The sequence below is a fragment of the Gracilinanus agilis genome, chromosome 3 (genome assembly GCF_016433145.1).
Source record: "Gracilinanus agilis isolate LMUSP501 chromosome 3, AgileGrace, whole genome shotgun sequence".
NCBI classification, from domain to species: domain Eukaryota; kingdom Metazoa; phylum Chordata; class Mammalia; order Didelphimorphia; family Didelphidae; genus Gracilinanus; species Gracilinanus agilis.
The window spans coordinates 682648509-682663781 of record NC_058132.1 but is presented as its reverse complement, the minus strand read 5'-3'; the positions used below and the strand labels follow the sequence as shown (position 1 = coordinate 682663781).

Below are 15273 nucleotides of genomic sequence, written 5' to 3'. Positions count from 1 at the left end.
GTGTGCGGGGGGGGGGCGGGGTTGAAGGGGAAAGGTGGAGCATGAATCATGTAACCATGTTAAAAATGAATATTAAGTGAGGGGGCAGCTGGGTAGCTCAGTCGATTGAGAGCCAGGCCTAGAGACGGGAGGTTCTAGGTTCAAATCCAGCCTCAGACACTTCTCAGCTGTGTGACCCTGGGCAAGTCACTTGACCCCCATTGCCTACCCTTACCACTCTTCCACCTATAAGTCAATACACAGAAGTTAAGGGTTTAAAAAAAAAATGAATATTAATAAATGTTTAAAAAAAAAAAAAGACAAATGGGGGTTTATTGTTTCCTAGGGTTGATTGGAAGGGATAGAAGATACTAGGTAACCCTAACAGCCCCCTAGAGAAAGCTTCAGGTGGGGGGAAAAAAAAATTTAAAATATTAAAAATTCACAACTTAGGTGTTACACTTAGGTATCACCCACACACACTCAGCTTCAGCTCCTCATATCACCAGGACCATTATAACAAGTTTAATTCTGGGTCCAATTCATTGTCCATTTTTACTCTCTGTCCCAAGTATATATGTTATTGGATATCCTAAAGAACTAATTATAATCTAGGCAAAAGCCAGTCTTCATTCCCCAATTGGAAAAACGGTCAAGGACATGAATAGGTAATTTCCACAAGATGAAATCAAAACTATCAATAAGCACATGAAAAAGTGTTCTAAATTCCTCCTGATTAGAGAAATGTAAATTAAAACAACCCTGAGGTACCACCTTATACCTGCTTCTCTGTCTCTTAAAATCTTTGTGAAAACAATCTATCATGAAAAACTGAGACTATCCTAAGTGGAAATAAGAGGAAATAAATAGGCATTTGCAAGCTATTCTCTGTAGACTTCATAGTCATTGTGTTGAATGAAAGGAGTAAAACAAAAAGATGTCACTATTTCTTCTATGCACCAAATGGTATGGCATCCAGATTTCTAAAGAATAAACAAAAGGAGTAAATCAATAGTAAAACCATACTAGTGGGGGACCTCAACCTTCCCCTATTAGAACTAAATAAACTGAACCAAAAAATAAATGAGAAAGAAGTAAGGGAAGTGAATGAAATGTTAGAAAAATTAGAGTTAATAGATATCTGGAGAAAACAGAACAGGAATAAAAAAGAATATTCTTTCTTTTCAGCAGCACATGGTACATATATAAAGACTGACCATGTACCAGGGCACAAAAAACATTGCAAACAAATGCAGAAAAGCAGAAATAATAAATGCAAATCTTTTTTTTTAAACCCTTACCTTCCGCCTTAGAATCAATATTGTGTATGTAATGTTATTTGGCATTGCAATATGAAAAGCAGAATGATTGACAGTTAGCAGTTTGGAACTTAGAATGAACTGAGCTTGGCATGTGCCAGCAAGGGCAAAGTCAGTTGCTGGGAGGACTATAAAAGCAGGATTTGGACTAAAGGAGAGGTCTCAGTTTTGAGAAGGGTTTTGGTGGGAGGTCTTGGTTGGGCTTGGGTAGGCCAAAGATCAATTTAGAATGCCAGCTCTGATCACTACCATACTCTCAAATCCTGTATGACTCTATTCTATACATCTTGATTAATTATTCATCAAGAAGAAACAATATCAATCACCATCAAACCTGATTCAGGTTAAACAGCCTGGCTTTGCAAGGTTGAATCTAGCAGGCAAGCCACATCAACTGTCAAACTTGAAACCCTGATTACCTTCAATTATCATAGCATCTGATCATCTATAGCTTAAGCCAAGGATCTCCTTTATCATTACATCTTAAACTCACTTGGGTGAATATCATTCTTTACCGTAAGGATTAAAAATCATATCCTTGGTTGGGGCAGCTGGGTAGCTCAGTGGAGTGAGAGTCAGGCCTAGAGACAGGAGGTCCTAGGTTCAAACCCGGCCTCAGCCACTTCCCAGCTGTGTGACCCTGGGCAAGTCACTTGACCCCCATTGCCCACCCTTACCAATCTTCCACCTGTGAGACAATACACCAAAGTACAAGGGTTTAAAAACAAAAACAAAAACAAAAACAAAAACAAAAAAAATCATATCCTTGGGATTTCTGAAGAAAGAGGGCTTATTTCTAACTAAGTTAAGTCTCAGTCAACTAACACCTTGGGCCAGGATAAGCAGTTAGAAGAGCTGTCTAATCTGAACCACAGTTTCTTCACTTGACTACTTATTCTGGGACACTGTTATACTGAAGTTGGGTGTAGCAGTTTCTTCACAAATATTCCTGTGGGGTCCCTAGTGTTTCACTACCACAACTTGGAATTACACCTAAGGATTTCCACACTCACTCAGCTTCAGCTCCTCATACCATCAGAGGACCCACCATATTATATAATAGGTATTGGTTCTAAGGCAGAAGAGTGGTAAGGGCTACACAATGGGGGTCAAGTGACTTGCCCAGGGTCACCCAGCTAGGAAGTATCTGAGGCCAAAATTGAACCCAGGACCTCCCATCTGTGGGCCTGGCTCTCAATCCACTGAGCCACCCAGCTGCCCCCAAATGCAAATCTTTCAGATAAAAATGCGATAAAAATTATAACTATTAAGGGATCATGAAGAAGCAAAGACTTTCTCTACTTCTTTATATTCTGCAATATTGGCACACAGTCATAAGTATTTTCATGGCAGTCTTTTGGTCAATGTTCAATATGAGTATTATAGATGAAATAAGTGACTTTCCTATTGATGTTACTTACTGCTTTGGAATTAATTCTGTAAACTTTGTTGCTTTCTACACAAGAAATTGGAAAGCTACAACTTCCTTTAATCTTCTGGCTTTGCTTACATAAGAAACTCAATATTGATCTGATCTAGTTCTGCCAGGAGTATGTCAACTTAGCTGTTGGTAGCCTAAATGTGAGAGCCTTGTCTCACAGCTAAATTAATGTTTATAAAAGCCTAAATATATAAGATTCTTAGCATACTTTGTCATTCTTTTTACCACTCCTATATCATAGCAACTTGGAATAAAGAAAAAAGCTACATATGACTAATGGCCATTAAAAAATTGTGTGCTTTCTCCTGATGTGCCACAGTCACACAATTCACCACCCGATCTTTGATAAGTTGGTCCTTGGACACATGTCTACTCTGTTACTAATATCATATAAGGTGGCATCAGAATAGAATTTAGAGAAGACAAACATGACTTACAATCAGAATAAACAAGATTGTTTGTCTTTAATTATAAAGAAAAAAATGATGATGACAAAGGTAACGATATGATGGAAGCCTATACATTTACCTTTTATTCTACCTCATTTTGTAGTTACCAAGTTCACTAAGCTTTATTAATCTTTTATTTAGTGGAACCATCATTTTACCTGCACAAGACCACAATAGGTCAGGTATATTTTGGGGGACTAACACAAAAAGAATTTTAAAAATTTTATACATATTTCAATATATACTTAAAGCCTGCACCAGAAGAGAAAAAAGAATTATGAATTAATCAATGCCTACACTTCATAGCCCCCTAAATTTCCTCAACACTTACCATTATACCACTCATACTTGTCACCAACCCAATTCTCACTTTATAAATGAGGACACAGAGGCACAGACTTGCCCAAGTTCATACAGGTAGTAAAAGTAGCAGAAAGGCTACAAACCTTTCAGTTTTACCCCAAATCTTTTAGAACTTTCTATAGACCTTCAGAGTCTTTAATTTATATCTCAACCCAAGGGTAGAATATGTAAAGCCTATAGTAACACACTTCTCTTTCCTCTCTTGTTTCCTATTTCTTTGGAAACTGAAAATTTAATCAGATACCTAGATATAAAATAAATGTGTCAGACCTTAACTTATTGTGTCATAAATGAATTACACTGAGAGTACAAACTACCCCAGCAAAGCTATATAATACTGAGCAGGGAAGAACAGAGGGTTATGAACATAGTACCAGGCTAATAATAATAATAGTAAATATATATACCTTGACTGACAAGGATAGCAGTTGAGAGTTTCGAATGTTCCCAGGTGCCGTGAGCCAGGGGCAAACATCGGTTGGCCCCCACCCTATATATACCCCCTAAGAACTACAGTTGAGGGAGGTCTCAGATCTGAGCTGGGACTTGAGCAAGCATCTTTGGATCAAACTGGGCAGAGGGAGGTGAAAGAGTGGTTGAAGGGTAGAAAAGGTAGGTCAGAACCTGAACCTATATCCTTGTTTGACTGAGAGAGCTAGTGAGCCATCAATATCATTGGTGGTAGAGCTGAGAGAATACACAAACCATCAAGCCATATCTAAATCAATAGCCTTCCCTATTCTCTGGCTTGGCTGTGGCCAGGTCTGGCCAGAGATAGTGAGAGGGTGAAGACCTCAAGCCTCTACCAGCCTAGCATTCTCCAGTTTTGATCATCAATTAGATTAATAGCCAAATATAGCAATAGGGTTTCCAATCCCCAAACCTAATACCTTGGTATCCTTTCCCCACCAATAGATAATATAGTGATTCAACAGAAGCACCTTCCTGAGTGGTTATTATATCTGTTATATTGAATCTCTGGGAGCTAGGAGTTCACACTGTGATTGACAGGTGGATCAGTTGGATGTTGGAATGTTCCCAGAGAGGCATGAAGACAGGAGAGGGCAGTTGGCCCAAGGGGGGGGGGGAGGGGGGGAGGTAATAAAACCACCCTGGTAGCCCTGGCAGGGGTTCTTGGTTCTTACTTTTCCCTGAGACCAAAGATCAGTGGATCCTGGTCTTGGTGAGATTGAGACTTGCAAACTCAACCCTGCAAGGTCCTCCTGTTTGTTCCTGTACCATCAACAACCTGTACCTAGACCACCATCTCTGATTCTAATGCCCCTAGATATTAGGAAGTTAATCATCTTAGTCATCTAGGTTTCCCAGGGCCTGGGAGGGATCTGGGAAGTGGGCAGAAGAAGAAGAGGGTGGAAAGGGTGGATATCTCAACTGGTTAGGCTTATCATCTAGTGAAGAAGAAGCTGAAAGATTATACAGCAGTTTGCCTACTCTGGTGTGGCTCTGGCCAAGCTGTACCAGAGAGAAGCTAATCATCTTAATTCATTCACTTGCCTACAGTTTAGAGATTCATCAGTATCATTTTAACTTAGGGTCTCCCAATACCTCCATCCAAACCCATTATCCTCCTTTGTTAAATACAATCAAAGTTTTAAAGTACCTTCCTGAAGTGGTTATTCAAAGCTTATTTGGGAAGGGAGACACACAGTCAGATTACAACAGCTAAAGAGCCCATTAAATAATATCAATTAACCCCAGGTGGGTCCTGAAGGGATATCATCCATTGACCTAAAGGATTCTGCCTGGGCAACTGTTATAAAGGAGAGGTGTCAATCCTATTCTCTCTATATACTTTATCTACATCTATATCTAGTAGAGGAATATCAGTGGGGTTTATTATAACATATCACAGCCCTTGGGAAGGGAGGATTAATTACGCAGTCAGATTTCAATAGTTTCCAAAGCCAATCAATAACCCATTATCAATCAATTCAACCTCAGGTTGGGCCTAGAGGTTATCCACCTACATAACCTCTCAAGAGGTCTGGCCTGGACAACTGTTAGAAGGAAGTCACTGACAGGTTTAACCAACCAAACTTGTTAGGGAGAAGAGGGATAAATACAGCAACAACTAGAGTGAGGGAGTGGGTGTTCTGTTCCTACTTCACCAACTGCAGTTGGCTTAGGCTTTGGGCTCTGGTCCCTCCTTCTTCTATACCAGTGGTTCCCAAACTTTTTTGGCCTACCGCCCCCTTTCCAGAAAAATTATTACTTAGCCCCCTGGAAATTAATTTTTTTTAGTTTTAATAGCAATTAATAGGAAAGATAAATGCACCTGTGACCATCACCGCCTCCCTGGATCACTGTAGCACCCACCAGGGGGCGGTAGCGCCCACTTTGGGAATCACTGATCTATACTATCCCTAAGATTACCAGCTATCCTGTAATATCTAGAAGGAAGATCTATAGGAAATAGTAATAGTAAGAGAGGAGATATAGAGAGAAAGATCTGATCTCAGGTCAAGAGATCAGATCATTGACACATCATCATCATATATACATATCTCTATCTTCTCCATTCTTTTAACTATATATAGTCTTTTCAGGTTTATTAATTACTTTCCTAATAAAAATTCTGTGAGGTAACTTACTAGGTGCTTAGAATACTTGAATTCAAATTGAGGTTGGTAAAAGTGCTACTCTTGTTTTACAATTTAGAAAACCAAGGCACACAGAACTATCTTGTCCAGGAGAAATGCTGGCAGGTGTCAGAAATGGAAATCAAACTCAGGTTTTAGTTGGTGCAGAACAGCTCTCCCTCTCCACAACACCTTGCTACCTACTATAATATACAGACAAATAATAATCTGCAGCAGGCTATTAAGGAAGGTGAGAGACCATTCAAATAGTATACAGTAAAAGCCATTAGAAATACCACCCAACAGAGATGGAAAATGGTTGTAAACATAATATTCCCATAATAATTTTTCATTCCACATATTTACTAGATTCCCATGTCTCTTTTTTGATATAAAATGTTACTCCAGAGAAAGGAGAAATCACAACAGTAAAAATTGTCTTGATACTTTCTGGTCAAGCTGTCCTCCACCTCCCTTCCCCGCCCCCCCCCCCACCTCGTTCTAACGTCTATCATATTTTTTTAAAAAACCCTATAAAAATCAACTTTAGCAAAGAAATCCACAAAAAGATACACAAATACTTAAAATTTTAGGTTTACACTGTTCATGTGTGAAGATTCGTTGCCAATTTTTATAGGTCACATACCCTAAAACATGTTTCCAGATTTACATTTTCCTTCAAATCTGTCAAATACCACATTGATGTCACTGTATGACACCGCCATTTGACATACCACATTTAATAGGCAATACCAAGTTACAATCTTATTTAGAAATATCAAGTGCTAAGGGATTAAGATATTTGAAAATAGGTTGGCAACCTTTTGAGGGAAACATTCTCTGAATAATATTCTTAGACTAACTTTTTGAAGAACCACACTTATTTTTATATCAGTCTAGTCTATTAAGTCAAAGGCTTATAAATTCAGAGGGAAGGGACATTAGGCTACTAGGGACTAAACTGACAAACTGAAGCCTAGAGAGCCTGTGCTATTTATCCAAGGTCACATAGATACTAAGGGACAAAAATGAAACAGAAATCCAGGTTCCCTGACTTTAAATCTGGTACTACACATACACATGCAGAGACATACACACATATGTATATACATGTACTTCAATCAGTTATCAACAAGCATTTATAAACTTTCTCTTGTGTCTTGGCAGGTAGTATGCTTAGTACTGAATATACAAAGAATGAAACAATCTTTATTCACAATGTCTTCATATTCTAATAGGGGGAAACAACAAGAACAAAAGTATATACAGAAAAAATGCAAAAAGAATACAACAAATATAGGCAAAAGGGATTCTGTGGGGTAAAGGGAAGGAGGGAAGGCATTCCTGGAATGTGGCATGACTAGTACTGAGGTATGAAGTTGGGAGGTTGAATCTCTGAGAATAGAGAGACCAGTCTGACTAGACTGTGGAGTTTGGGGAAGGGAATAACATAAAATAAAGCTGAAAAAAATAGGCTGGGGGCAACTGGGCAAATACCCAGTTCATACGAATGCTGAGTCCCAGCAAAAGAGGCTGAAGAGTGTTGGACAGGCAAGAGTCACAGCAGGGTCATGAAAACCCAGAGAAGATCTAATAGCCAGGTAAGAAGGTAGTCAGTCAACAGTGTCAAATGCAGGAGGAAAGTCAGAATGAGAAAATAATAACAGATTTGGCAACTAGAAGTTACTGGTAACTTTAGAGAAAGCAATTTTAGTTGCATGATAACACACTGAAAGGTAGACTGCAAAGTTCTGGGGAAAAAAAGTGAATGAAAAGTGAATGAAAAGAGAGGAAAAGAAGGCACTGAGTTTTCTTCTATGAGTTTGCCTGAGAAAGGGAGGAGATATATGATAGCAGCTTCAAGAGATTGCAGAATATAGGGAAGATTTTCTTATGGATGAAATAGACTCAGGCATGTTTGAAGGCAGTAAGAAAAGAAATGACAGGGACCCGGGGCAGTTAGGTAGCTCAGTGGATTGAGTCAGGCCCAGAGATCCTGGGTTCAAATCTGGCCTCAGACACTTCCTAGCTGTGTGACCCTGGTTAAGTAACTTAACTTCCACTGCCTAGCCCTTATCCTTCTTCTGCCTTGAAATACATAGTATTGATCCCAAGAAATAACATAAGAGTGGAAAAAAAATGATAGGGATAAGGTGAAAATTAGCAGGGAGAGTGATAATTAAGGTTGCAATCTTCTGGAGAAAATTGGAGGATCAAGGGCACATGGAGAGGGATTTGGTCTTGGCAAGGAAAATAAATACATTTTTATCAGAAACTGGGGAAAAGGAAGAAAAGATAGGCAATGCTGTCAAAAAATTTTGAGATGAAGAGACTGGGAGAAGAAAGAGCTCATGAACGGTCTGTTTTCTCAGTAGAGTAGGAGTTAAGTTCCTCAGCTGGTCAAGACAAGATAAGAAAGGTGTGAGAAGCTTGAGGAGGGAGTAACTTCTATATGAAATTAGACAGGAAAGCATTTAGAGAAGAATAGAAGAACCAGCTTCCATTAATAAGGGCCAGGTTAAGTTGGATAATGTTCATTTATAATGTATTAGTCAGCAAAGCTCTGTTCATCAATGAATGAGCAGAAACAGGAAAGAATGGCGGAAGTAATTAAAAACTAAGGTATGGTTAGAATAGTGATGGTGAACCTATGGCACATGTGCCAAGGAGGGCACACAGAGTGTTCTCTGTGGGCACGCATGCTGTCCCCTGCCAGATTTCATTACTAGAAAGGCAGAGCTGCTCCCTTTCCCCTGTCCACTGTGCTTGAGGACATTTCTCCACATTATCCATGCCTCCATCCAGCAGCCCAATAGAAGCACTTTTCCCTCTCTACCTGGGCTGAGGATATTCCTCACTTACTTGCCCCTCTGCCAAGCAGCCCAATGGGAGTGCTTTCTCCCTCCCCTGTGTGGGGTAAGGCAGGGGGGATGGACAGGACAGGGAACACTTGGCACTAGGTCTGGAAGGGGGTTGGGGGCAGAGCATGGCATAGCATGTGGTCTCTGGGGGTGGAGCAAGGCACACAGTCTCTAAAAGGTTCACCATCACTGGATTAGAAGATGAGTGGATAAAGGACAAAGGGTAGAAGGATTTGAGAACAGAGAACAGGATAAAGTTGAAAAGGCTAACTACAGAGTCAAGATGGGAACTAGAATTAGTGCCACAGATATTATATTAGCTTCCCCTTTAGTGGTTTAAATGAGGTATAAATTAAAATAACAAAGTACAATGGAAAGATCAAATAGAGCCCTAAAGATCTCCAATGCCTTCTTCACTTTAGCACATTAGTACAATAAGCCTATCAGATTAGCTGTCACCTTTGAAAAGCAAGCTATCCCAATAATAAGATAGGAAGGAATGAAGGTAGAAAATAAGAGAAAGTAAAGCAAGAAAAAATTTGGGTGTAGACAAATTATCCAGTGCAGGGGGGAGGGGTGGCGATTAAGAATAAAGGGGCTCCAATATAATGGACTTTGCTATTAGCTGCAATGCAGTGATCCAGGACAATCTGAAGGGACTTATGAGAAAGAATGCTATCCACATCCCGAGAAAGAACTGTGGAAGCAGAAATAAAGAAGAAAAACATATGACTTATCACTTATTTATATGGGTATATGATTTGGGGTTTTGGTTTTAAAAGATAACTTTATTGAAAAAATGAATAATATGAAAATAGGTATCAAGTGACTTATATAACATATATGTAACTCAGTGGAATTGTTTGTCAGCTCTAGGAGAAGGATGAGAAGAGGGGAGGGAAAGAAAATGTATCATGTAAATATGAAAAAATCTTTTAAAAATAAAAATTCAAAAAACAAACAAAAGAATAATAAAGGGACTAGAGGCAGCTAAGTGCCCCAGTGGATTGTGAGTCAGGCCTAGAACTGGGAGGTCCTGGAGTCAAAACTGGCCTCAGATACTTCCCAGCCTTGTGACTCTGGGCAAGTCATTTAACACTCCCCCCCCCTCCCCGCAGACCCCAACTGTCTAGCTTTTCTGCCTTGTAATTGATACACAGTATTTATTCTAAGACGGAAAGTAAGGGTTAAAAAAAAGAATAAAGAAACTAAAGGGCATAGGGACCTATAGTGAGAAGTTTATGCTAGAACCAAAAGAGGCCCCTATACATTTTTAGAATCCAATAAAATGTTACAAGGTATAAAGCTAATTTAATAATTATACAGGTATAAATGAAAATAACAAGAATTGTTTAACACCAGATGTCTGAACATTGCCTGAGTTTAAAGATGTTTAATAGTATACAATATATAAAATATAATACAATAGGACAGGAAAGGGACTGGGCCTGTTATTTCATTGATATAGTGAATTTCTGGGTAAGTAAACACTCTCTGCCTGCAAATTCTCAGCAACAAATACTTTACAAGAATATTCTATACTAATTAACTGTAAAGTTAAATGACTTACCCAGGATCACATAGCCAGAATATTTCAAGGGCACCCTTGAAGCTTAGGTGTCCGCTCTGGAGCAGCTATATCAAATAATTTTTCAAAAGCAAACAAAAATGCTGCTTCTTCCTTACACAAATTATTGTTCACAATCTTACATGACAATTTATTGTAAAATAGAAAAAAATGTAAGAACTTCTAGGGAAAATAAAAATGATAAGAACCAAATTCATACCTGCTTTATGGCAGTTACAGTTATCACAAAGAATAATGGAAGTCCACTGGTAATAGGACTCGTGGGAGTATCAATCATAAGCTGTATTTTAAAAAAAAGAGATTTTAGAATGTTACATTTTTTAGATTGCATGTTTTCTTTTTTATAAGTTACCATATTTTTTTTACATCATTTCACTTCCCAATATGTCCCTCATCTTCCCCCATTCAGAGAGCCTTATTATTTAAAGAGTAGGAAAAAAGACCCAAAAGTTCAACATAGCAATTCAATCTAACAGTACATGCAATGTTGGGTGTATTATTCTCATCTCTCTTCCTTTGAAAGAATGCACGTTTAAAAAACATTTTTAAATTTTCATTGTAACTAATTCCATGCACAAGGTACAAAATACCAAGTGAGATCCTTAGTGAAAAATAATATAGGATCATCATGCAATATATCTTAATCTACTATTCCATACATTTCCATCTTTATTTTGATTTGAAGTTACACAGAATACTCAAAAAATTTTGAAGAGTGAAAAAGCTTTCTAAACAGTAAAAGTTCTCATAATCCATAAGGTATGTTGAGGCTCCTAGCTATATGCTTGAAAAAAGAACTGAACTTTAAAACTCCACTGTAATATTTCTTGGTAGATTTCCAAAAGCAGCAGAAAATACTTTTAATACTACTGGAAACAGGTCACCAATTTTTATCCTTGAACTGACCATCAAGTTCCAGTTTAGTGGGGAAAAAACAAAACAAAACAGAAAACTACCAACAAGAATTGTTGTTCAGTTGTATCTGACTCTTTGTGATCCTATTTGGGGTTTTCTTAGCAAAGATATTGAAGTAGTTTGGATTTTCTTCTCCATCTCATTTTACAGATGAGGAAACTGAGACAGGATAACTTGCCCAGGGCCACACAGTTAGTAAGTGACTGAGGTTGGATTTAAACTCAAGAAGGTAAATTTTCCTGACTCCAGGCTTGGCACTCTATCTACTGAACCACCTAGCTGGTCTATCAACAGAGTTAGAGGGAGGCTTTTTAATCATAAATTTTTTTAAATTACCCATCGAACTGCATTTATGATTTATATGTGATATGGTCTGAGTACTATTACCATTCTTAATAATAATAGTGCTCCCACTTATGTTAAGTACTTTAAAGTTTGAAAATTCAACTTCATATTATCCATGTGAGGTACAAGGTAAATATTCCAGGGTTTATTACTATATCATAGATGGGGAAAGTAAAGGAGAGAGAAGTTTGCCCACAATCACCTGGCTAGTATCAGAGGTGGGATCTGAATTCAGGTTTTCTTGAGTTTGATCCCAACACTGTTAGCCTGTCTTGGTCTATACAACCCACATTTTTGGAACTGGCTAAAGACAAAAAAAAAAAACCACAACCACAAAAAAAACATGTAAGTAATTGTCACAATTAGAATTGGGACTGAGAAAAAGGATTTGAGTTCCATGATCTTGTGAGGGCCAGGCTGATAGGTTCTGTTTCTATAAGCAGAGTCTGAACCCCAAACCAACCAGCATTCACACAATTTCAGACAACTTCAGATCAATGAAAATGGGTGAGAATATAAATGGGATCAGTGTAAATTTGTTCATAGCTGCTAGAATAATCATGTTATGTATTGTAGTCTTTTTCAGTGAAAATCACCAGGGTAATCTTTGTTTAAGAAGAAATCACTCCAGGGGGCAGCTCGGTAGCTCAGTGGATTGAGAGCCAGGCCTAAAAGATGGAAGATCCTAGGTTCAAATCTGGCCTCAGATACTTCCTAGCTGTGTGACCCCCATTTCCTAGACCTGACCACTCCTCTGCCTTAGAACCAATACATAGTATTAATTCTAAGGCAGAAGGTAAGGGTTTAAAAAGAAAAAAAAAGAAGAAACACACGCCACACATCATATTTCTCCATACAAAAGCTTTAGAACAATCTGAGATTTTTTATTTTAAATGCCTAGCAAGAAAAGCTTTCAGAGTTCTATTGCTGATATATATTATTTATAGTGTATATAACACAAACTCCAAACAGTTTGACAAGTTCTAACTTCTGAAGTAGGTAGGACAGTCCTCACAGAAAACAATGACCATTATTTAAAAACTTAAGGGGGAAGCTGGGTGGCTCAGTGGATTGAGAGCCAGGCCTAGAGATGGGAGGTCCTAGGGTCAAATCTGGCCTCAGACAATTCCCAGCTGTGTGACCCTGGGCAAGTCACTTGACCCCCATTGCCCACCCTTACCAATCTTCTGCCTTGAAACCAATATACAGTATTGACTCCAAGATGGAAGATAAAGGTTAAAAAAAAACAACACAACTTAACTATTTAATCACTGTAAATATCAACCTTTAAGTGCATACATTTTAATATAAAAGCTCCAGAACAAGTTATAGGCTCAAGGGAAAAATTGTTGAGCTTATTCAACAAATAAAAAGCTTATGTTGTACTTCAAAGACTTTCTAAGAAGCAAAACAAGTAAAAAATGTGGAGAAAATGGATTAGGGCAGCTAGGAATGTCAATGGATTGAGAACCAAGCCTGGAGACAGGAGGTCCTGGGTTCACATCTGACCACAGATACTTCTTGGATGTATGACCCTGGGCCAGTCACTTAACTCCCATTCCCTAGCCCACACCAATACACAGTTTTGATTCCAAGATAGAAGGTAATAGAAGGGAGGGAGGGAAGAAAGAAGGGAAGAAGAAAGAAAATAGAACCACCCATAATACAACTCATAAATGACAGGGATTCTAATTTTAAGAGTATGACTTGGCGGAAAAGTCATACTCTTAGGGAAATGAACAACTGTGCTAATATAGGTCACTTTTGCATATGAATATGTGGGCCTTAAAAAAAAAAAACAACTAGTAACGTGGTAATGCCACATGTAAGCTTGACATTTCTTAAATGGAATAGTGATTTCTTCTGGTGAAAAAGAAGTTGTAAGCTCAAACATCCTATGTATTTTGTGTGCCACAGGATTTTCCTCTAATACAATTTCACAATCATTAAAGTCAGGAAGTTATTTTATAGTATTTATGCTCTAAAGTATAAATTTTGAAATAGGTGAGCCTCAATAAGTTTTTAGTGCTTAGGAAATAACAGTGCCCACCCCCCCCCACCCTTTCTCTAATTCTTTGCACCATTTATGTCAGAAAGTTGACTGCCAATTTTGCCATTACTTTTTTTTTGACAGTTTAAATATCAGCTTATTGTAAAAAGGAAAAGCTTCAAAGTTATTCTGACTTGCTCGTTTGAAACCAAAACTTAGCAGAGAAAACTTGTCTTTGAATCCTATGGCCAATAGCCCTGACACTTTCCAAAAGAAGAACGAGAAAGAACATTTAAAAATTGACATGATTCCCTGTGTGACCCAGAGGGAGATATTTTTATATACTGTACAGGGATTCTGTAAATGTGAGGAATTTTTTTCTTACTAAATACAATCCAATTCAATATAAGAAACATTTGTTAAGCATTTAATGTGAGCAAAGACTGTGCTGTGTATTGGGAACACAAAAATGAAAATGGATACAATCTCTGACTTCAAGGATTTTACAATCGAATGGAGATTAAGAATATGGCATTTGCCATTACTTTTTATCAAATTTAAAAAAATTAATCCCAAGTTTATTAAGCTGGCTCCTAAAACCAAGTAATCTAATTATGGTTCAAAATTTGTGCCTAGAAATAACTACTTTTTCAATTCTCTTTTCCTAGTCTTGTTCTCCTTTTAAAAACTATTTTTCCATTTAAAAAATAAACATCTTATTGAATTAAATGATCAAATAAAATATAATTAAATATAAAAGAACTTACCTGGACCAAAAAGATAATAAGAAAGTAAAAGTTTGCTACTCTTCTGAATTGTTCAAACAAATTTTTGGGCACAAAATTCCACACGGTATACTGAGAGAGAAAAAAACATTTGAGTCATGCAAAATGCATTAAGAAGAGCAGTTGGAAGAACATAGCCCAATGAATCCCTCAAGAGCTAGCCTGTCTTATTTAGTTTTAAATGACTACAAAGCTTTCAACTGGTTTTGACATATTTCAAACCACTTCAATGGATACTTATTAAGAGTCTACATATGTGGAAAATTGGTCTGCACTGACTGTGAGAAAAGAACTTGGCTTAAACACATGGAGTTCAAAGTCCAAGTTGACATACACGTGAGAAACTAACACAAAACATAGCAAATGTGAGTACACAAATGTACATGTATAGGGGTAAGAGGTGGCCAACAGGGAAATGGGTTGAAGAAAAACAGGATTCCTCAAGGTGGCAGCAGTGTTTAAGTTGGGTTTTAGACAAGCAGAAATGCAATAGGCAGAAGAATTCAGGAGGGAGTTTGAAATATTTGCCTTTTATACTTTAAAAATATCACCAAATTAACATTTTCTTATACAGATAATAGAAAATGATAATTGTGTGTGATATAAGCACTAAGTATAAATTCCAGCCTTCTGAGCTT

At 37.8% G+C, this 15273-nt stretch overlaps 1 protein-coding gene across 1 annotated transcript in view; it reads right to left on the bottom strand.

Annotated features, from left to right (window-relative positions):
- The window catches only part of ATP11B (ATPase phospholipid transporting 11B (putative)), a 146533-nt gene that overhangs the window by 100950 nt on the left and 30310 nt on the right, over positions 1-15273 (bottom strand). The window contains exons 3-4 of the mRNA XM_044670954.1: positions 14618-14707; positions 10800-10880 (exon numbers count right to left, since the gene is read on the bottom strand). Coding sequence (XP_044526889.1) covers positions 10800-10880; positions 14618-14707 — 171 coding nt within the window. The remainder of the gene's footprint in view (positions 1-10799; positions 10881-14617; positions 14708-15273) is intronic.